Raw genomic sequence first — 23,042 nt, forward strand, 5'->3', positions numbered from 1 at the left:
GATCATCCAGGAGTAACTTGGATCATCCAGGAGAGGAAATAAAACGGCCAGTAAAAAAGAAGGTATTTACAGACATTGCACAAGTAATATTTTCTTAGGAACGTTTTGCTATTTTGCCTTTCCTTACTACCCGTTTGCCTTGTTTAATAGCTTTGTGAAAGTTCACTTATTCTCAGCGTTCCTAGAGTGTAAATCTTCTGTAAAAATGAACAATCTGTGAAGGAAGGTGTCAGACTCGGCTCCTTTATGCCTCAAGATGTTGTATGACGTTACGGCAAATCTTTAACTTGTCTAGTAAGATAAGCATTTTTCATGGATAGCTGAAGCAGAATTAATCCTCTCTCTGTGTGCAGGGGAACAATCCTGTATTTGATTCTACAGTATAAATGAATTACTGCATTAAAGTAAAAGGGAGCACTATCATTTGTACAATGGAGGATCACCACCAGTCTCTATTTCCCCACAAAAGCGTCAATACCGAGCAACCTTTTCAAATCAATCTTGTTTTAAGTCAGTTGCATTATTCAGTTTCAGGACAATAACTCTTAGGATGACTCAGGGCTTTTTTTCAGCAGTAACGCAGGGGAACGGAGTTCCAGAACCTCTTGAAAATGGTCACATGGCTGGTGGCCCTGCCCCCTGATCTCCAGACAGAGGGGAGTTGAGATTGCCTTCCGCACCGCTGAGCAATCTAAACTCCCTTCTGTCTGGAGATCAGGGGCGGGGCCACCAGCCACGTGACCATTTTCTCCAAGGGCAACCCACTGGGTTCCACCACCTCTTTCCCCAGAAAAAAAGCCCTGGGATGACTTAATCTTTTCTCATAAGAAAAAAGCCAACAGGGTGTAACATTGTATTGCCCATTGTGAAGTTTGCTCATAAATGTGACTCTGTGTTTAAATTATGTGTAACTTTTTTTTTATTTGAAGCCTTAGTTAAATATGCAATGGCTTATTTTATTTTCAGATTTGATTCTGCCTTTCTCCCAATTGAGGTTTCAAGGCAGCTTACAAATAACCAATAAAACAATTAAATTCCAGTAGAACATAAAACACTTGAACAGGAGCTACACTCTTCTTCCTCATGAAAGTTACAGAACACAGTGGGGCAGGTTGCCATGGGTGAGGCACAAAAGGGGGGGAGCAGGAAACGAAGCAAACAAACTCATTATTGAGGCTGGTTCACACATGCATGTATAATTCTTGCTTACTCTATATTTGATGATCCACAGCTGAATGTGGGAACTGGATTCATTGTCAAGCTTTGCTATTGAGAAAATGATAACAGGGAATATTTATTTGTGATGGCTTATTCATCAATGTAAGTTACAACCTGATAGTTAGCCTTTTCCTCATGTTACAGTGAACACATGCACATTCTGCATGTACCTATTGGTAAGAAAGAGCCAGTACAAATTTACTTTACAACCAGTGACCAGTTCCTGGATAAATGTGGGGTTTAAAGTTAATCAATACATGAATTGAACCTAACAGGAGAATTACTCAATGCACATATAAAATAAAATCAAGTGTACGTGGTGCATGGGTCATACACATGTTCACTGTAATTTGTGAATAGGGCTCATATGAATCAGTTAATTCAATCTGTGAAAAACTTCCAAAAGAAGACAAAAGAATCTTTTGGGAAGAATGTTTTGAGTTGGAGTCTAAATCTGCAGGAGGAGTGCCACCCCTGCTAAAACCCACTTGGAAGGTTTCTCTTTAGTCTTCAGGTTAAAGGTCCAGACATACGTTGGGCCCCGTTGGCGGGTTTTATATACAGGACAAGGGTACATGTTGCGGTTGTCTTGCTTATCAACAGGGATAGCTCTGATGAAAATAATCGGCATAGATGGAGTCAGGTCCTTCAGTCGGGCATCAGCAATTAAACCTGTCTGTGGAGGACAGCAAGGAAATGGGAGATAAGATTAGCAAAGGCTCTCTTGTATCATCACTGAAGCATCCACATGTCTCTGTCTCTTGCCTTTGTAGAATCTACTGTATCCCATTATCTGTTATTTGCCTGTTCCCTGACCTACATTTCTGCTAGACCCCTGGAGCAGTTGATTCTGCCAGAGTAATATCCAAACTGACTGATCAAGATGGTGAACTTTTTCCAGCTGAGCTACTCAGTTACCAAGCATTAGTTCGAACGATCAACTTGCCTCATCACGAATACGGGCTCAGCAGATTTATGCAGAGTTCGCTTACCACACAGTGTTCATGAGATTGCTTCCCTGCACACTGAGCTCTGTTCCAACCGATGAGACTCACACTGCTGTAAAATTGCTACTAAACATGGCAGACTGGTGAATGTGGATTTAACATGCGCTGTACAGGTAACAAAGCTATCATATGGCCTCTTCAATACAAACTATGGTGCCACATAAAAGTGCATATTGTCTCTCACTGAGCTAAGAACAATTCATTGTTTGGAAATTTAAGCCTTGTACTTGAGAATTCAACACCAGAGCTAGCTGAGAGTGGGACAAAACAGATAAGGTGTTGGAAAATCCATTACTGGATCTTCACAGAGTCTTTTAAAGCAAAATTATAGGTGGCCAGGACTTGTTTGTTTGTTTGTTTATCTTCCATTTCTATTCCGCCCTCCCCGAACTGGCAGGCTCAGGGCGGATTACATTCTATAAAACAGCATATTAATCACTTACATTTTATCATTTTAAAACAACAATATTGGGGGGGGTCAGAACATACACACACACCAAATGCGAACTGGATAATCAACATGTAAATCCTCCTCTGTTAATTCTACAGGCAGCTGAATGCAGAAGAATGACTAAGCAAAACAAATCAGCAGTAGTGTAAAACCACGTTTAGGTGATGATTCTGTCACCTAAAAGTGACTGAAACCTACGTGAGTGACCACCATTAACTTCAGTGGATAAAACACTCCATTGTCCCATTAAATATCATGTCGCCAGTAATTTCATTAACTGCCTAAGCACTGAACTCTCTGCCCCTAGATGGGGCTAAGAAAACTAATGAAAGCAGAGGATAAGCCAAGTACAAGGGAAAAAAATAAGCAGTGAATAGAGAGGAAAGCCACAAACGCTAGAGTGGCTAACCTCTCATTACAGATTAACCATAGCAAAGAAGGCATATAAGATACAACTTTGTGATCAGTGTATTTACATCTAGGAAAAACATCTGCATTCTGACATGAACAGACAATATGCAACCCTGATCTCTGGAACAACAATATGTACACTGTTATATTAAGGTAATTCTGATAACAGATAGTGTCTGCAGAGCTTAAGTTTTCTAAAGCAATGGGTAAACATTAAATAATCCTTGCAACAACATATCTTCTGGGAGCTGCGGTACGGCAACTTATTTCAACTTGCAGAAAGTCCTTAATTTTTCAAAGTGTTTTCTGAGCAAGCATCTTGTTGTTTGAAATAAACAAACGAAATCAATTTCCCATGAAATATCCTCCTCTGTTTTTAGGCTGACAACGTCTTCAATCTTTCTCAGATAATTCCATGGCATTAATTCATGTTTTTATTTGCATGTTTATCTCCCATTTGATCAAAAGAAGCTCCAACTTGGAAATAACCACTTTTGCTGCTTATTTGGCATACAGTTGCTGCTTATGTGTGCAAACATATATTCTCTCTGGGCTGAGATTATTAGTAGACATGGGCATGAATCAAAATACGAAGCAAATTTCGTCACAAAATGGGCTGTTTCGTATGTTGTGAAACAGAATTTTTGGGGCTGTGGTTATCACAAAATGATCACGAAATTCACAACTTTTTGGCCTGTTTCATTAGCTTTGTGAACGATTCATAATTGCAGACAGGCTGGTACCGATCCATTGATTCCCTAGGCAACAATGGGCCCAGACCTTTTGTTGCCATTGGAAACCCCAGTCATAGTCCACTTACCTTTGATTGGCAGGTCTCCTAGCCATCTGGAGAGCTTCTATTCTGCCCTATACAGCCAGGAACTGGGGGTCAATGCCCTAGGCAACCAAGGAGGTGGGCCTGCTATAGCCATGGGCACAGAAATCTCACCCCTTCAAACCCTGTTAGGCAGGTCTGTCAGCCAACCACAGACCTCCTGTTCTGATATATGTCAGCATTTTGCTGGGATTGGAGTGGGAGAGTGTGTGGAAGGATTTGGGATTGTGCTTTTGGCTGCTGCTGCTTTAAAGAGACTGAAAGAAGCTTCTTATTTCCAGCTCTTGGCCTTGCTGTGGGAAGGTCTTTGGGCGTGCCTTTTTTCCTCCACCCCACCCCACCCCTCACTCTGTCTTCCCAGCCCAGCTCCACTACGGCCAGTCCTTCATCCTCCTCTGATCCAGCAACTCCTGGTCCCCATTTCAGCCATGCACTCTGGCAGCACTTCCCTTCCCACTCTTCCCAATCAACGTATTGCAAACTGGGAGGGTAGGTGGAAGAGAGCCTGCTTAAGTCTCCCTGCGAGTTTGGCATCTCTGGGTATGAAGGGGGTTGTTGAAATGCCCTGGGTTCTAATGAATCACAAAACTAACCAATTGTTTTGGCAAATGTGTCAATTTTGTGAAGTTTCGTGATTTGCGATTCATGGATCATGACAAAACACGAAACTCTCATTTCGAGCTTTTTCCATTTCGTGCCCATGTCTAATTATTAGCACCAAAAGAATGCGGTAGGGAACTTACTTAGAAATTATTGTCCTGTATGTATTCTACTCTTCCTCCAACAAATTCAAGGTGGGGTACATGTTGCCATTGTGTCCTCACAACAACTCAGTTTAAGCTGACAGACTGCAGCTGGCCTGAGGTCATACAGTGACTTTCACAGTTGAGCAGGAATTTCAAATGGGGCCTCCCTAATCTGCCTAGAATTTTTACTACGTACATCTTTCTGTAATGTACTACAATGGAGAGAACATAAACGGTATGCTTTGCCAAAGATTGATTGATGGCCCATCTTCTATACACTAGTGGTAAACTGAAAGTGTAGAAAGATCTCCGCTAAGCAAGTCAATGTTGCACTGAAGAACCCTAAGATGACACTGTATCTTGAAATGGGAAACTGATGTTAAAGGACATATTAAAGTCACAAGTGTATATCATACAAAATACGTGGTTTTTAAAAAAGCTCAAGATGACCAAATTTCTAGAGAAAAGTATCTCAGAGAGGGGCAATCTGAAGCAGAGCTGGCAGGGTTGTCTGTGATGCTGAACCATTTCCCAGCTTGCAGGATCAGCTCAAGGTGGAGGGCAAGGGCAATGCAATAAAGGACAAAGAAACACCAGATGGGATTTAAAAAGCCACAACATTATTGATTACAACTTATGGAGCACTGGTACTGCATGGGGCTTAGATCCAAGTATCAGCTGACCCATCTGCCAGCTGATGACACTCTCAGTTCCTCAGCCTGTCTGCTAAGGGGGGAACCACAGAATAATAGCCAGTGGGACTCCACATGGGCATAAGCCTCTGGGTAGGCCCCCTGCCATGTGGGAGCAAGCATGTCCCAACAATCCTCCAAGTTGGGCTTTCCCCCACCATATCTCACCTCCAAATCCCATAAGTGAATCCCCAGCTATAGGGGAACAGCACACGCAGGCCATGTTTCCCCCAAAGGATCCATGCCCCATGCCAAACCACCCCCATTAAAGTTGTGACACAGAGAAAACAGCCTGACCACCAAACCCATTACCCCACAATATACTTAACACCTGAGCAGAGACCATCCACCCTCCCATCTCATGAGCCCCAACCATATTCAAGGGAGGGAGGGAGGGGTGTTATCCAAATAGGCAATCTCTTAATAAGTTGGGAGAATTAGCTTAACGGAGACAAGCAAGAGAGGCAACTGGGTTTCTCCATCTATGTTTACAGGGATTATTCCCTTAAAAGAACTCTCAAAATAAGCCAAGCAGATGTTCAACCATTAAGGATTTTTATTAAAGAGAAATAAAATCATTATTGTTGTTGTTGTTTGTTTGATTTACAGCCCACACACATACAGAAAACCACACACAGCACACATACAGTGCTAAGAGAAAATCAGTGAGGAAAAGGGGAGAAAGCATTTTTGGGGAAGGCAATAGTTACCAGTCTCAAGGATAGAGGTCTGCAGAGGCAACTACAAAATGACCAGTGTTTTAAGGAGAAGAGGTCCAAATGCGTTTGGGGCGCGTGTTCAGATCTAAAGACCCACATACTCTCACTGGTGGCTAGAGAGCCCAGTTATAGGGCAAAAAGCTCCCTGGGGCAAGTTGACATCTTCTCCCCCCAAACAATGACTTAATGGTCTTTCTGAAGGGTTGGGAAAAGGCTTAATAGGTCTTCCTGTGGCGGAGTGTAGGTGTGAATGGTGCTTAATGACCCTTTGAGTACGGGATGGGAAAAGCTACCAAGTGTGCTGAATAGCATTAGGTGGTGCTTAATCAAGGCAAGTGGGTGAGGGGAAGTGAGGCAGGGCTTGGATGAGATTAGACAGGAGCTTCCTGGGAGCCTCATTGTCCTAAGTTATACATCTCTCCGGGGCATGGAGAAGGTCTTTAGTCAGTCAGCCACTCTGACTCCCCTTCTAAAATAACTTTCCAGGCTCATGCCTGGCTGGCATCCATTTTGTTTTATTTCAGGCCAGGCAGTGCCTTGCACTTATCCTAATCCCAGCACCCTGAGCCTGTACCTATATAAACCGTTTGCAACCCACAATGTGTGAAACACAATGTGTGAAACAAGCATACATATGTGTAGGAAGAATAATCATTCAGGAGACTTGACCCTTTGCCTCCTTCAGGAACATCAGTGTGCATTACTTATGACTTTATGACTGAAGTGTATATGGGGTCCTGTCCAGAAAGGGGAAGATCACCTTTCCCATTAAAATTCCATTGGTGTAGTCCTCATTATTTCACTTCACCAGAACTACTAGCCTCCAAAATCTCTCTCTCTCTCTCTCTCTCTCTGCCAGTAGCAGAAGTGATGGGGATGGAGAAGCCCAAAAGGAACAGTCAATGAGAGACAATTCTTTTTGGTCATTCTTTCTACAATGTAGGAATAAGTATTTTTCCTCTACTATAAGAAGCCAGGTTCTTACCTGTTAAAGAATTTTTAGGCCCCATTTCATAAAATCTTATTCCGAGCATACATTCTAGCTAAAAACACCAGAAGCACACAGAAGAATGTAAACAGGTAAAACAAAGTTTTGCTCTAGTGTTAAGATCCTTTCTCTGAGTGAGACAGGTCACTGGGCAACGTGTAAACATATTGTTGTTTTTCTTTATTCTGATTAAATAAAATGAGATTCAGCCTTGAATAAATTCCTTTCCAAGGAATATATCGGATATATGGCTCTAGCTTTTCAGTTGTTTGTATAATTCATCTATCATTCAAACTCGTCAGATGTCATGTTCTCTGGGAAAATGCGTCATTCTGTGTCATTTTGACAAGGTGTATGCGTTATTTTGATAGGGTTTCATCCTAACCTCTGATCTTTTATTCTGTAAACAAATAGCAATTATTCTGTAAACAAACAATCACTACTGAAGGGTATATAAGGCCCTCCAATGCTACTGGTCTTTACACGTCTCCCCCTAATGGAGGCAGTGTCTGGGGTTATTCCATGTAAGAAATAAACCCATTTTTCCTCTGTAATCACTGTGTTTGGTTTCTTGAAATATATATATATATGGGTTAGTGGTAGTAGGGGACTTATAAATTGGAAGCAGAGTGCTATTTAAAAATCTCCCCTAATATTACCATATGCAGTTTATCTGCCTTCAGCACATTTATACTAACAAGGAATTTAGACTCTTGTAAAATCTGTTTGGTTTTCATTTGTTAAGTAGGTGGCTGTTATAGATTGATCCATAAATGTAAGCCATCCATATAGTCATATGAACACACAGTAGATTCATTTGCATAAAGGGCAATATGGGAATTGCAGTCTTTGGCTAGAGCTGTCACCTGAAAATGAAATTTCATTTTCCAAAGTAGAATAGCTCCTCAAAGTGATTACTCTGAACTTCAGAGCTCAGCTTCTTACCAAAGGATTAATTACTTGTGGATATATCGCCCAGAAAGATAGAATGCATACGGTTTGAGTTGTTAATTCTTCATGTTGACACCCTCATGTGTACCCACAAGAATAGTTAACTGAGCTATCGGACGGGATCGGTGAGTCTATTTGAATGGACCAGAAATGATTCCCATCCCCCCTCTACTGAAAAAAGAATGCTCAGGCACAAAAAAGGAATGCCAGTATTATTGCTTAGCATCCTGTAGTAGAGAAAGAAGTACTTTCAGGGGAAATAATGGGAAATCGGTACTGATGCTCTCACTTGAGACGCCAAAAGCCCTCAAATCATGCTGCCACCCACTAAAGAAAGCCAGTGTGACAGAGTGTCAGACTAGGATCTGAGGGACTGAGGTTTGAATCCCCACTCTGCCATGGAAGCTTGCTGGATGATCTTGGGACAGTTACACACGCTCAGCCTAATCTACCTCACAGGGTTGTTGTGAGGATAAAATGGAGAAGAGCAGGATGATGTAAGCCATGGTGGGTCTACATTAGGAGAAAGGTGGCTGTCAAAATAAATAAATAAATAGATAAATAAATAAATAATAAAGCCCATCCCACCCCCCCCAAAGTAGCCAAATGTGAGTATGTAATTTTGTATTTAATTAACTATATTTGATTGGAAAGTCCTACATAAATTTATAATGCAATGTTGGTTGAACTGCATTTCTTGCTGGAAAGAAGCATTTTTCTTTTAAAAATCACAGAAATAATTAAAAAACAGTGTAGCTTTGCTCTAAACATCCAATGAATAACTTACGCAGTCTTTATCTTAAACCATGCCCTATTCATCTGACGAAGAGAACTGTGATTCTCGAAAGCTTATGCTACAATAAAGTTGGTTAGTCTTAAAGATGCTACTGGACTCTTTTTGATTTTGCTACTGCAGACTAACACGGCTAACTCCTCTGGATCTATTCCAGTTTGTTTCATTTATTTTAGCATTCAACAGGCGCTAACCTTCATCAGAAGTCTCTTGTACTCGTTTGGACAAACATCCCACAATGTTTGTCTTGGCATCTTGGCATTTGTTGCATTACAGGAAGCTAAATGTTTACACTTTCTTCCATTCACACATCCCCTTATAAATAGGTTATTTGGGAGGAGGTGGAATTTTCTCACAGTCTTGACTCTTTCTGCAGAGGAGTTAGCCGTGTTAGTCTGTGGTAGCAAAATCAAAAAGAGTCCAGTAGCACCTTTAAGACTAACCAATTTTATTGTAGCATAAGCTTTCGAGAATCAAGTTCTCTTCGTCAGATGCCTGATACAGAGACTGGTCAAACACAGAAGAGCAGGAGAGAGAAGAGAGGTGGCAATTAGGGGGGGAGGGGGAGGGAGCAATCAAAACATTCCTTTGCTAGTATATGTAAACATCTCCTTTTGGTGTGTGTATCAGTTGGCTTCAAAGGAGTTTGCCCTGTTAGTTTGTAGCAGCCAAACAGCTAGACCATCCAATTCCAATGCAGTATGGGCCTTCGATAACCACAGCTCTCCCTGCCAGATGCATCTGACAAAGAGATCTGTGGTTCCCGAAAGCCCACGCCAGGTGCCACTGAGCTCCCCCAGACCCCGCCTCTGTAAAGGAAATCTGTTAACGGGAGGCTGCTGAACTGGAATTCATATGCAAATTTGACTCTGTCAAGCTGGGACTGAATAGGGACTATGAATGGTTATCACATTACCACAGGTAACAGATTTCCTTTACAGAGGTGGGGTCTGGGGGAGCTCAGTGGCACCTGGTGTGGGCTTTCGGGAACCACAGATCTCTTTGTCAGATGCATCTGGCAGGGAGAGCTGTGGTTGTCGAAGGCCCATACTACATTGGAATTGGATGGTCTAGCTGTTTGGCTGCTACAAACTAACAGGGCAAACTCCTTTGAAGCCAACTGATACACACACCAAAAGGAGATGTTTACATATACTAGCAAAGGAATGTTTTGATTGCTCCCTCCCCCTCCCCCCCTAATTGCCGCCTCTCTTCTCTCTCCTGCTCTTCTGTGTTTGACCAGTCTCTGTATCAGGCATCTGACGAAGAGAACTTGATTCTCGAAAGCTTATGCTACAATAAAATTGGTTAGTCTTAAAGGTGCTACTGGACTCTTTTTGATTTTGACTCTTTCTGAATCCCATGTATGGATGCCCTACTATTTCTTAGGATTTTTTTTTGTCTCAAAGAAACCACAAGGTGAAGGTGCACAAAAAGCAACAGAGCAACTATTATGAACAAAATGAACCACAGGAAAGCGCAAAACAGAAAAGCAACTCCACACTAATTCACATCATTAGGATCCAACAACTGGAGGACTCGTGAGGGGCATTTCATTTTCCCCTCATGTACTCTTTCCCTTCCCTGGCCCCCAAACCCTCTCCTTTTCCTGCTTCCTTCTCTCCTTCCCACCCATCTCTGTCTGCTCCTGTCTTCACTTTTCCCCCTTCCTCTTATGGTCCAATTGTGTGGTGCCAGCTGAGCTAGGCCCACTTGCATGGCGGGGAACGTGTAAGGACTTGAGGGAGGTACTTCACTTCTCCCTGTGTCTCTTTCCCCACATCACTCCTCTTTCTATCCTCCTGGCAGCCTCCATATGCTCACCTTTCCCTAACTCCTTCTCTCCTTCAAACCCAGTAAACAACTTACCTTTTATCTGCCCTCCCGAATCTTCATTTATATTTACTAATTTACTTCATTTATATCCTGCCTTTCTCCACAATGGGGCCCCAAAACAGCTTACATCATTCTTCTTGCCTCCATATTATCCTCACAACAACTCTAAGAGGTAGACTAGGCTTACAGTGTGTGACTGGATCAAAGTCCCCCCACCCCCCACCCCGTGAGCTTTCACCACAGAGTGGTAATTCAAACTGGAGTCTCACACATGCTACTCTGTTGCTGTAGCATAGTTTTCATTGGTTAGGCTGAGAATCAGCACTCTGCTGGTTCGAAACCCACTACTGCCATGAGCTCAGCAAGTGTGCTTGGGTAAGCCACTCCTCTCAACCCCAGCTTCTAGCAGTCTTGTGGAGATAATAATAATACTGACCTTGTTCGCTGCTCTGAGTGGGACACTAATCTGTCTAGAAGAGAAGTATATAAGCACAATCAAAAAGAGTCCAGTAGCACCTTTAAGACTAACCAATTTTATTGTAGCATAAGCTTTCGAGAATCACAGTTCTCTTTGTCAGATGCCTGATACAAAGACTGGTCACCAGTCTTTGTATCAGGCATCTGACGAAGAGAACTGTGATTCTCGAAAGCTTATGCTACAATAAAATTGGTTAGTCTTAAAGGTGCTACTGGACTCTTTTTGATTTTGCTACCACAGACTAACACGGCTAACTCCTCTGCGTATATAAGCACAGTTATTATTATCATTATACTGTCTGGGGTGGGGAAGCTGCTGTTGAACAGTAGCAAGCAGGCAGGCCTGGATGAATCACGCAGCATGATATTGTACAGTTAGTTGTACAGTTAGGGTTGCCAGGTCCCAGTTGGGAAATTCCTGGAGATTTGGGGGGTGTGGCCTGGAGAGAGCAGGGTTTGGGGAGGGGAGGGGCCTCATAATGGTATAATGCCATAGAGTTCACCCTCCAAAGCAGCCATTTTCTCCAGGGGAACTGATCTCTGTCACCTGGAGATCAGTGGTAATTCCAGGAGATCTCCAGCCACCACCCAGAGGCTAGTAAATATGGAGAGTCAGGAAAGCCAGTAACAAAATCAATGAAACGTGACGTTTCGTTGCTTTTGTTACCACCTGGAGGCTGGCAACCCTATGTACAGTGGTTGCTTCTGGGCCTATCCCAATAAGTCTTCCCTCAAAGACCAAAACAGCCCTGGAAATGGCCCTTTCAGATCAGGGCCATTTGGCTATTAGTATATAAGATAGTGGGGAAAATATACATCTTGCAGGTGTTAAGGTCTGGGGACAACACTTAAGTTTGTCTATTGTCCTTTCAGCCAAAGGCAAATCCGTAAAAAGGGAGATTGTGGAACTGGTCTCTGAAATATTCTTTAAGTAAAAAGACTTTTTATTTATTGATAATCTTTTGCATACAGGACATAAGCTTCTGCAATTTTTCCTGCTTCTTTTCCATGAAGTCTGCCCTAGTCCCTGTGCTACAATGCCCCTCCTTGCTACAGAGCAAAGGCAAGATACAAGCCTCTGGATCCCTGAAGTGGACTTTTAACAATGAGAAAATTCTGTGCATGAAGCTGAGCTGCCTTCCAGTATATCTAAGCAGAGCTGGCCATGAGGAATACATTTCTGGATGCAGCACAGATGATGAAACACGCAAAGCGGCCTGAAGAGTAGTTTTCTGCTCGCTTCTGGTATCCTACTCAGATCCTATTTGCCATCTATTATTTTTCATTCCTGACGCCTCCTTTGCATAGCCAGACAGGTGTAGTAATGGTGGTGGTGGCAAGTACTGTCAAGTCACAGCCAACTTTTGGTGACTCCATAGGGGTTTCAAGGAAAGAGACGAACAGAGGTGGTTTGCCATTGCCTGCCTCTGTACACCAATCCTAGTCTGCCATCTAAGTATTAACTAGGTGTGACCCTGCTTAGTTTCCAAGAGCTGACAAGATCGGTCTTGCCTGGGCCATTCAGACAGGTATAGCAGTAATCAAAGGTATGGCCAGGTATGCACCCCTCATGTACATATGCTGTTTCTTAGAAAAACAGAGGAAGGTGAGAAGTGCACCCCTCAGTGCCAGGCACTCCAGGCCCAATGAGTTTAGCATACATCGTAGCCTTGAATCTCCTCTGATTGCTCTGGCCACTCAGTCTTGGCTCATTCTCTGCTGGGGTTTATGCAAGGTCAAGAAATCTACCAATGCAATGGTTCAGACTTCTGATACTTTGAAATTGCTAAGGCTAGGGAATAAATGAAAATCATTGGTTTGGATACATCTGTTGAGGGATATGAGCCAACAAGCCTTTTAACTCCAAGCTGATAGCAGCACCAGATGCTCCTTTTGGCAAGGTTTTAGATAGGACTATGTGGAATCTAAGCCTTAAAAAGAATAAGAAATCCAAATTCTGCACCAAGATTAATACAAATTACGCACCAAGGAAATGCAAAATCTGAGATTAAGAATAAATTATGCTAAGAAAATTTGCATTTGATTTATTTATCTGACCCAGGGTTTTAGCTTGCAAGCCATAGTATTTACTCCTCTAGTGGCTACCCCTCAATGCTCATGTTTACCTGCAAATCCCATCGTGCTCCCTCCATGAACAAACCATGGATATATGCTCCTTCCCGTGGTGGGCTGGTAAAATCCTCACGATTCTTCTTGGTCACATCACATTGCAGGGTCATTTTGTCTAGTGGCCACTCATTCTTTCGGGCCATGGATTGCATTATGGCTGTCAAGAAAGACTGGGGGTTGAAGAAGCCTGCCAACCACACCACAGATGGCAGCATGAAGTCCCCTGTCCACGTCTCCAGCTCCTTGATACGATTGAGAAGGTCAGCAAACCAGCTGCAGAGACCAGCCATGGAAGGATAAGCCCTCCTGGTCCATGACTCAGGCACTGTGTCTAAGAAGATGGCATTTTGTATCGTCTCCATATCACTGGTCATAGTTAATTCGCCCTTTAAAAATGTGAGGAACAAGAACATGAGTTGCAAAACAGTGTCAGAGGATTAATGAAATGTAGCAAATCTGTAAAAACAATATGGATCAGACCTGATACCACGTTTAAAAGACTGTGCAGTGGATCAAAGTCTTTATTTGAACCATTTCTATCCCATGCAATACCTGGTTCTCTAGACAACTTAAAGCAAACATTTTAAACATACCACAGTACATTTAAATATGTGAAAAGCAAAATACCAAAGTAACCAGTAAAAACCATTAAAAGTAACCAAAAACAGGATTAGCAGCATTAAATAAAAAACAAAAATCATAACCAGTATAAAAGCATCAATTGGTCATCTTTAAAAAACAAAAAGCAAGGGGAAAATACCTTTCAACATACACTCGCATACCATCAGCAAATCAAGAAAACGCCTAGGGGGAAAGTAAGTCTTGGCTTGGCACAGAAAACTCAAAAGACAATGTGCCAAGCGAATAGATTTAGGGAAGCTGCTCCTCAATCATGGTGACACAGCAAAGAAGGCCCTGCCCCTCTTGGCCATCCCTCCAAATTCAGAAGTTAGGAAACACAGAGCACAGTCTTTAAAGAACTCAGCTGGCTGGAGTGGTGACTTCATATGGGAGCAGATGGTCTTTTAGTTACTCTGTCCCAAACCATTTAGGAGCTTTAAAGGTAATAATGAACTCTGAATTGGGTCCAGAAGCAAATTGGCATCTTGTCCAATTATTTACAGATGAGCAAGTTAGGCGTTACTATCTTTGTTACTAGTGCCTTTGTTAGTTACTCGTTTGTTTGTTACTAGTGCCAGTCAGCAATCTTTAGGCTGCATTTCTGAATCATCTCCAGAGGCAAATCCTGTAAAGCATATTACAGTAATCTAAACTGGTTCAGACCTTGAATAACCATCAGCAACAGACCAGGAAGTTAAAATGACCCAGCCAGGAGCAAGTTGAGCTGAGTAGCCTCTACTGTGCTACAAGCCAGCTGAAAGTGATGCAGGAGTCAATGGGTGAACTAACATTCATCACAGGTGCTTTTGCAAGATCTGAGCTGACTGGCCCCTATAGCACTGGCAAAGTTAGTAAAGCTTGGTGCTACTTGTAACTGGTGCCAGAGGTGCTCAGCAGTGGCCAGAGGCCCAGCAGGAACTAGTCCTGAAAGTTATCTGGCCAGTCTGCCCCTGATAAATATGGCCAGATCCTGTCTTTAATCCAACAAGAGATGTGCAATAAAGGAGATCATATCTGTTTCTTTATGGGGAGAGCGAACCTGTCAAAATAGGCTGATTCCACAATTCTTGACTGGTTACATAAGCAACCAAAAGTACCTCAGTCATTCCAACATGAGAAAGATGGTGGAGGTGGTTGGTGATCAGCATTATTTGTAGTACTAGATTTTTTTCATTTTTTAAAATGTTAAAAGAGAGGCATAAGAAAATATGTGTTAAATCACTGAAACTAGCACAATTCCCCCTCTTGCTTATCTCTACTTGCATACATAATTTCTGAGCGAAATGACAAACAGCCCAAAGGAAAGAAGATTGCAGGAGTGGTGCAAAACAGAAAAGGGAGGAATTTGAAGGAAGGACAGAGAACGGAAGGGAAAGGGCACAGGAGACACATAAGGCCTAGACACAAGAGGCACTATGTATAATTGACAGAAAAGAAGAGAGTAAACCAAGGTAGAGAACAAACCAAGGTGGCCAAGGGCTATTAGGCCTCTAGGCTAGAATCTGGCAACCAGTTGTGGCTTCTCCTGCCATTGCAACTCTGCAATATGACAACCCTTAAGGGATGAGGGCCAGGAAAGCAGGGGAGGCGGGATAAATTTTGCATACAGGTTTACACCAGTCAGCCAATCATTTGATTGTGAGTTTCTAGTAATTTATATGTGTTTTTGTTACATGATACATTTGATAACTTATTTTGATAACTTTTGTGTAATCTGATTCAGTACAGACATTTTCATTTTCACAATACCGGTATGCCAATCTGTTTGCCTATTTCCTGCAGTGTGTTAATCTTTTAACAAGACTTACTGGCTTTTGCTGATTCCACATGGGTCCCCCCCCCCCGCTTAATGGAGAACAGCATGTCCCTGTGTTTTGGGGAGGTTCTACACAATGCCATGCTCATTGTGACCATGACTTATAGGCCTCCTGGGGTTTTCATCCAGCTCAAAGGAGAGACTGAATGCTCCATGTGGATGCTCCATTCACTCTGCCTGCAACTAAACTCCACATTCCACCCCCACCCCCGCTTTTAGCCCTTTAAAGGGCTTTTTCATTTCCCAGCTGAGCCATAATGTAGCTTTACACTATGGTTCATCTGGGAAAATGGAAAGGCTGCAGGGGTCCATCACAAATTTAATGGTGTTGGCATTTCTGTGCTGATGCAATGGAGGCAAAAAGGAGGAGGTGGGGGGGTGGCAACTGCAACAAGTAGCCCAGGGATGGGGCACATGGATGCTATTCCTAACTGCTTCCACACTACTTGCTGCTGCTTCTACAGTGGAGCAGACCTTTCCCCACCCTCACGTAGAGGCAGCCTTTGATAACTTGTATGCTTAGTCAACAGATCGCTGGTCTTCTACTGGCAGGTTGCAATCCACAACGGGAATATTTCTCCTGTCCCAATAGCGGCCATCTTCATAATTACACAACAAGCAGCCCCTACCTTTAGCCCTAAGTCCAGCTCCTGCAGCGACCGCCTGATCTCACTAGTCAGGAGATTCATTCGCTCACATTCCTGAAATGCAACAACAATGTATGGTGTCCTCTCTTCCACCTTGGCCATCAGCTCTGGTATGTTAAACTCATCAGTCAGCCTCTCCAGGATGTCATCCAGCAGTGCTTTCACCTGCATGCCCAAGGGAGACAATATAGGGTATCTAAGGGCCACTTGCAAAATCCAGTAGAAAGCATCTGCTATTCATGGCTGCATTGGAAAGGAAAAACCTATGCCTGGCAAACTGCAGATGAGCTGAGCCAGAACAGGCTCATCTAAATCAACCCACCCAATTGATTATTACTACCTAAATACCTGCAAGCATTCAAAGTGGCTCTTTTTATAGAGATGATTTAGAAATTGCCACACATTATGCAGGAGCTCATTCTTTCCTTTCGATTCTCCCCTGTGCCTCATTGTAAGGTTGGACTAGTTCAGTGAGATGGATAAGGCTATAAAAGTAAACTCAAACAGAAGAGCTTGCTATATTGCACCGTTTATGAGCTTTTTTTTCATGTTATTGACAAATGCAGGAAATTATTTTAAATGGAATTTTAAGGTGAACTATCTCAGTACACTGCAAACAAGACAAGAAAACATCATCAGTCTCCAGGTTCCCCGGCACTTAAATTTGGAAGCATAGTTATTTTTGGACGTTAGAAAATATCCTGATGAATCAGTGCCTAACTACATGATACACTTTCCCCAGGTACGTCCCTGGGACCAGTTGATAGGTGAGAACTGGGAGTTCTGAGCTTCCAAGCCATGCAGGGGCCTGATTCTAATTGGAATCATAGGGAGAGGAGAATTAAGCCTCCCCCAGTACCATTTTCCTAACCCATGGAGTGGTACACATTTAAGTTTCTCAAACAAGGCTAACAGTAGATCCTCAGGAAGAGAAAATGGTGGAGGAGGGAGGTTGAATTGGTCCTGCATGCCATTGGGAAGTGCGGAACTATGTTCTGCTCCCAGAACCTTGAAGTAATGTGGGTTTTGTCATTATTTCTCTTCTTGGAGAGCATTGCTGGTATCCTATGTTAAAGTTACATCGGCATCAGTAGGACACCAATTTAGTGGGACTTTAGGATTCCTCTGCTCATCATTTAAATACAACAGAAAACATTCCAGTCCTGCTTCAATGCATTATTTGGGCGCTCTCAGCATTTATGCTCTCCTTTTCCAGTTTTTTTCCTTCTCTTCTCATCCAGTTTCTCTTTGAGACAAAGGCTGAAGTCACATATGCCAATTAAAGTGCTTTTCAGTCCTTCTCCTGTTATGATGTACATATATGATAATCAGAAAGGCAGTTTTGAATGTGTATGTACCAGTTTTAAAAGCACTTCACTGCCATGCCAATATTCTTGCATTTACCCTGGATATATAATTTCAAGCAAAATTCAGCAAGTCTGTCAGGGACTCTCTTCGTCTCAGGATCAAATGCACATTGAAAGGAATGAAACCTGAGCTTACCTTTCAGCATCAAATGCAACCTGCTTACTCTTGCTGATATTTTTCCGGGTGGATTTCCAATCATGATCACAGGAGGAAGATAAAAATTATGGCGCAGTAAAAGATGAAAGCTTAGCATAAGAACAAGCCTAGTCAGAAGACCAGCTAGCAAATACTGGGCATTCCCTTTGTTGTAGGCTAAAAAATAGAATTGCTAGTGATATTTTACCTAGAGGAAAAACTACATACAACATCTGGGGGTTCCTCATCAGGTAAAATATCAAAGAATTTTGAGGGAAGCCAGAAGAGTTTCTATAGGACTGGAAAATTTCTTAGGAAGGCTGAGAACATCCCTACGTTACAGGATTCTGCCTAAATTTGGTGGTTCCTCCTTGGTGAAACATCAGAAGAGTTTCAAGGACAGCAAAAAGGTGTTTCCATTTTCTTGATGTCAGCGTTAAGCTATGTGATAGATGCATAAATACCATATTAAACTGAAAACCCACCAGTCACTACAAATAGGTTCCTGCTTCCAGCTACCACTTGATCCTTTGTCTACAGCCAAGCACAACATTACAACCACTTTAGCCCCAATTCCTTGAATATGGACTAAAAACTGAAGGACTTCTGACAAGCATTCTTGGGATCATAAAACCCATTCAGTGAAATGAGGAGAAACTTTGATGAAACTAGACTGGTATTCAGAAATAACCTACCACAAGACATGTCCAAAGGAGACAATATCACTGTTTATCACCCTCAGTTTCCATCTCAAGCCAGTCAAATACATCATCAATGATCTACAACTCATTCTGGATAATGATAGTTTTCTGTCACAAGTTTGGACTTTCCTTGCTTACGAGCAGCCCCCGCCCCCCAACCTAAAACAGCTTATTACAAACAATAATTGACTGCCTAACAGATACAAACTGCAATAAAACAGGAGGTTGATGTTGTTTCCATACACACTCGGGCAACACTCATATGGAATCTAATAACTTAAACCACATTCTCATATTGGAGGATAAATTAAACTAATTCATCCTCCAATATGAAATATGCCATCATGTCAACAGTGCCCTTCTGCTCTCTTCCTAGAACAAATGGGTCAAGCCCTTAAAGATAAACTCCAGTGGGAAACTGCTAACCCAGAAATTATTAGAAAATAAATTCTCTTCCTCCCCCATCACACACACCAGCCTGAACTGATACATGGGATTTATGGCTCATTTGAGATATTTAAGATGCAATCCTAAACAGGTCTACTCGGAAGTAGTCCCTTTTCATTCAACTTCTAGGAAAGTGTTCTTAGGACTGCAGTGTTACTGTCTTAACAAGATCAGTTATACACCTTAACAGTTCTCCCAGAATTACTGAGGAGGCTTTGATAAGATATAAACTTTACCCTGGCACTAACTACCCTGTACCCCTCTGGAATTTTACTATGTTCTAATTGAATTTCATGGCCTCTTGAAGTTGCTGTTTTTATATTTAATCTCATTATCATACATGAAATGCCTGCAAATGAGGGCATGCTCATAAGTATCTGAAGAAGTGGGCTCAAGTCCATAGGAGCTTATGCTGAAATAAATTTTTGTTTGTTTTTAAAACGCCCTACGAATCCTCTTTATAACATCAATGAAATTGCTCACAGGTGGTGGTGGAAGATATGTTGTATATCCCTAAAAGAGAACTTGCTTGCCTGGGCTTGGGCACCATTTGGAACTGTCCTGTATCTTCTTGTTCCTATAATTTCATGTAACCATTGTAACAGGTCTTTTTGTCCAACTAAAGGGACCCACGCTGCCTCCAATAATTTTGGGTAACTAGGCTATTTTACATATAACTATTACATATAACTGAGGGGAAATGTCAGACACACTGTCCACTGTACGGCCATATTGCTTTTCTGATGTATCTCACAACTGTAGTTTTCCAGAGTTGTTTGTCTGCAGGTTCATAGGAGGCAGCTGTGTTCTCAGAGCGGCCTTATCTATCCGAACTAACCACTGACCTTGGAGGAGCTTCCCTCGCCTTCCCAGGCCTCTGCTTTGACTGGGCAGATAGCGGGGGGGGGGGGGTGGAAAGGAGGTTTTGATATATTGCAACACGTAACTAACATGTCATTCTCAAAGAAGCCTTGTGTTCATCCAGAAGCTCTCTAGCATTTGGATTTATTATGGACACCTGTACTTTGAATATAATCTTTCAATAAAGACCCTTTTGACTCAAGAGACCTTGGAGTTCTTGCAGCAAGGGGTGGGAGATGAAATCAGAGTAACTTGAATTCCATAGACTGACAGGAACCCTCCCCTCAGTTACTAGAAGTTCCAATGGCAGTGAGTATAAAGGCTTTGGGTTCACTCTTACTAGTAGTTTTTGTAGCACTTTGAGAAGTAACTTTACCATAGATGGGTTTTGGCCATTTAATTCTATCCTCTGAATTTAAAAAGTTAGCAAATAATGGGACACATTCTCAATCTTCTGTGAATCACACATAAACAACATTTTTTTACACTGACCTCCTGCACTTTCACAGGGACCGAATGGAGCCTAAAATGAAATAAAGGCTACTGTTAACAGAGAGAAAAATAACTGGCACAGGTTGATTGTGCCAGAAAGATGGTTTGAGAAGGGAGTTGGCCAAGAGGAGGAGAAAGGAAGAAAGATGAGTGCTAGGAAGTTCCTTTAAAGCATGTTCGGGTTGCTTTCCTTTTTCTGATGGGGAACACTGTTTCAGTGTAACCAGACTCCTCCCAGCGGGGATGCTCCATGCCCAATTAGTCCTCATCTGTCCACAACACTGGAACTGGGGAGTAGTGTTGTGGGCTTGCTGAGCTCTTTGCACAAGTGTGCAAGGAACAATGAAATAAGTATGGGGCCCTCCTGTTGTCCTGCCTGTGCTCTGCAAGCACAACCAGGCTTGTCAGAAGCCACTCCATGAATGAGGTCCCCCACTTATTATAGAAGAATAGCCCAGCTTGTGTGTACAATTAATTGTCTTGGTTCTTTCGTATGACAATCACTATGCTCTGGCATCATTACTCATGCTGAAAGGCAGCTGAACTCTAGAACGAAATTCCTCTGTAAGGACAGCATAAGGTAATAACTATGTTACTGGAGTACAGAGTTCCAAAACCTTGTATGGCTCTATTTACAGATACACAGTGATGTATTCTGCCTAAATGTCTATGTATGAGTTAGAGATAGCCAATGTTCCTTAGAAATACCTCAGACTGAGGTAAAATGATGCAAAGTTGCCTCTGTGTTGATGGTAAAGGATTCGGTGTGATCCCCTCACTCACCTTCTCTTCTCGGGTGGTCCCTGCTCCTTCTCCCATGCTGGTGTTCCGAGGCTGCAGCTCCAAAATGGTACGGAACAACTTTTCTGAGGTTTGGGTCAAGAAGCCAATTTCTGCATTGGGGTGGAGGCCATAAAGGTATGGAGATTCAGCAGGCAAGGCATCATCTATATACTGGGCAGGAAAGCAAAAAATCTATACTCAGTAAGATAACAGGTATCATGCACAAAAGGGAGCCACTAGGACACTTACCTAGCCCCGGACTTACCCAGGGCTCCATTTACAGTCTGCAGGGTCAGGTGATGAGGTGTGCAGCAACTGCTTTTATCCTGGGGTCCCAGAGGCTTCCATTTGCACCTACGGAATTGCACAGGCAGCCCAAGTTCAAATTTGCCAGCCAGCCATTCAGCAGCAAGCTGGCCAGCAAATCTTGAGAGAAAAGTCTTCTCTCTGGTTTGCCTGCTAGGGATATATTGCAGAGCTGGCAGGGTGCCTCCACAATCTGTTCCTGAACTGGATTCCCATGCATCCACCCCCTTTTCTGGGAATTGTTGGGCATTTGTAATGGAAATTTTGGAAATTTCCTGCTGGATCCTTTTTTTTTCTGGAACAGTTACGTAGTTGGTGGTAATGTGTTTTATACTTTGGAGTATTCTATCTCAATCACAACTTTGAGTAGGGGCAGTTTTGGCATTGGGAACAGATCATTGGGTGGGGGGGGGACACAGCCTGCAAATTCAGTTTCCCTATACTTGGGGATCACCTTAAGGGATCGCAAGATTGATGCATTGCAGGGACAACCCAGTCGGGGACTGCCTGGGCATGCTCACTCCCAGGTGGTGGAGGGATCCACAAAGAGGTTTGCATCCATGTGGAATTCCACAAACTGTGATTCTGCGGTTTCCCCTTTCAGCAGGCAGGCTGAAGGGGTGAGAGTGGTCATCAGCTGGCAGGCAGGTTGGCAAATGCTGGGATACGCACCCTATGTGGTGCCAAGGCTCCATAAACTGTAAAACAATAAAGTTGTGGCCTTTTTAATTCCAACAAGTCATCTCTGTGTCTTTGTGCCACCTGACCTGACCCCCTCACTGCCAAAGCTGGATCAGCAACAAAGATGAAGTTGGCAATAATAATAAGCAATCCCAGCCAAGCCAAAACTGATAGTTACTATATTTGGCCCTTGTTTCAGACAGGAAACCATTTCTTGACTTGATCTGGTGTGTGCCTCAACAGCAGTCTTAACTAGGAAATATGCCATACTCTAATGAGGGTTCTCACTTATTTGCTTTTTAAAAAATGTAATTGGCATTCTCCTTATCATGTCCCCTCCCTGCAAACTGAGAATAAACTAGTAAACCAACAGATTAAAAAGTGCTCCCACACAGAAGAAAAGTGATACATAAACAAAGAATTAATAAAGACCAATACATGATGGTAAGACCTCTGTCATCAGCAAGGGGTTTGAAAGGCCCTTTTCAACAAAGAGATGTAATTTTCCATTAGGCCTGCTCTGGTCTGGGGAAAAAAATGCTTCCCCTATTCAAGCATGAACTGAATAACCACATGATGAACTGTCACATTATCTTTAAAACGTGCACCAACCACTAGAAAAAGCAACACATTTTACTCGGAACTCTGCATTTCTGGTTATGTCCTCATAAAGCCATTAGAGAGAAGATGAATGTAAGCAGGATGAACAAAACAGCTGCAAGAGGGTTACCTGGTGATAGCCATTGTAGTCTATGTTCCCCGGGAGGGGAAAGCCTGGAGCCAGTGAGAATTCTCCCTCCAGCATTTCTGGCTTGATGTATTCCTCCAGATAGGTCTTACAGAGGCGCCTATCCCAGTCATCTGTGATATGTCCTCCATACATGATCTCCCCAAAGAGGTACCGCAAGTCATCATAGGGTACCTAAAAAC

The 23,042-nt window shown here is 42.7% G+C and overlaps 1 protein-coding gene across 1 annotated transcript in view; it reads right to left on the reverse strand.

Annotated features, from left to right (window-relative positions):
* Positions 1 to 901: 901 nt before the first annotated feature.
* LOC129327569 (dynein axonemal heavy chain 9-like) overlaps positions 902 to 23,042 on the reverse strand; it is a 274,625-nt gene continuing 252,484 nt past the window's right edge. Inside the window, exons 65-69 of the mRNA XM_054976322.1 lie at positions 22,843 to 23,034; positions 21,126 to 21,296; positions 16,321 to 16,503; positions 13,251 to 13,640; positions 902 to 1,894 (exon numbers count right to left, since the gene is read on the reverse strand). Of these exons, the coding sequence (XP_054832297.1) occupies positions 1,667 to 1,894; positions 13,251 to 13,640; positions 16,321 to 16,503; positions 21,126 to 21,296; positions 22,843 to 23,034 (1,164 nt within the window). The 3' untranslated portion in view covers positions 902 to 1,666. The remainder of the gene's footprint in view (positions 1,895 to 13,250; positions 13,641 to 16,320; positions 16,504 to 21,125; positions 21,297 to 22,842; positions 23,035 to 23,042) is intronic.

Source organism: Eublepharis macularius, chromosome 4 (assembly GCF_028583425.1).
Source record: "Eublepharis macularius isolate TG4126 chromosome 4, MPM_Emac_v1.0, whole genome shotgun sequence".
In the NCBI taxonomy this organism is placed as follows: domain Eukaryota; kingdom Metazoa; phylum Chordata; class Lepidosauria; order Squamata; family Eublepharidae; genus Eublepharis; species Eublepharis macularius.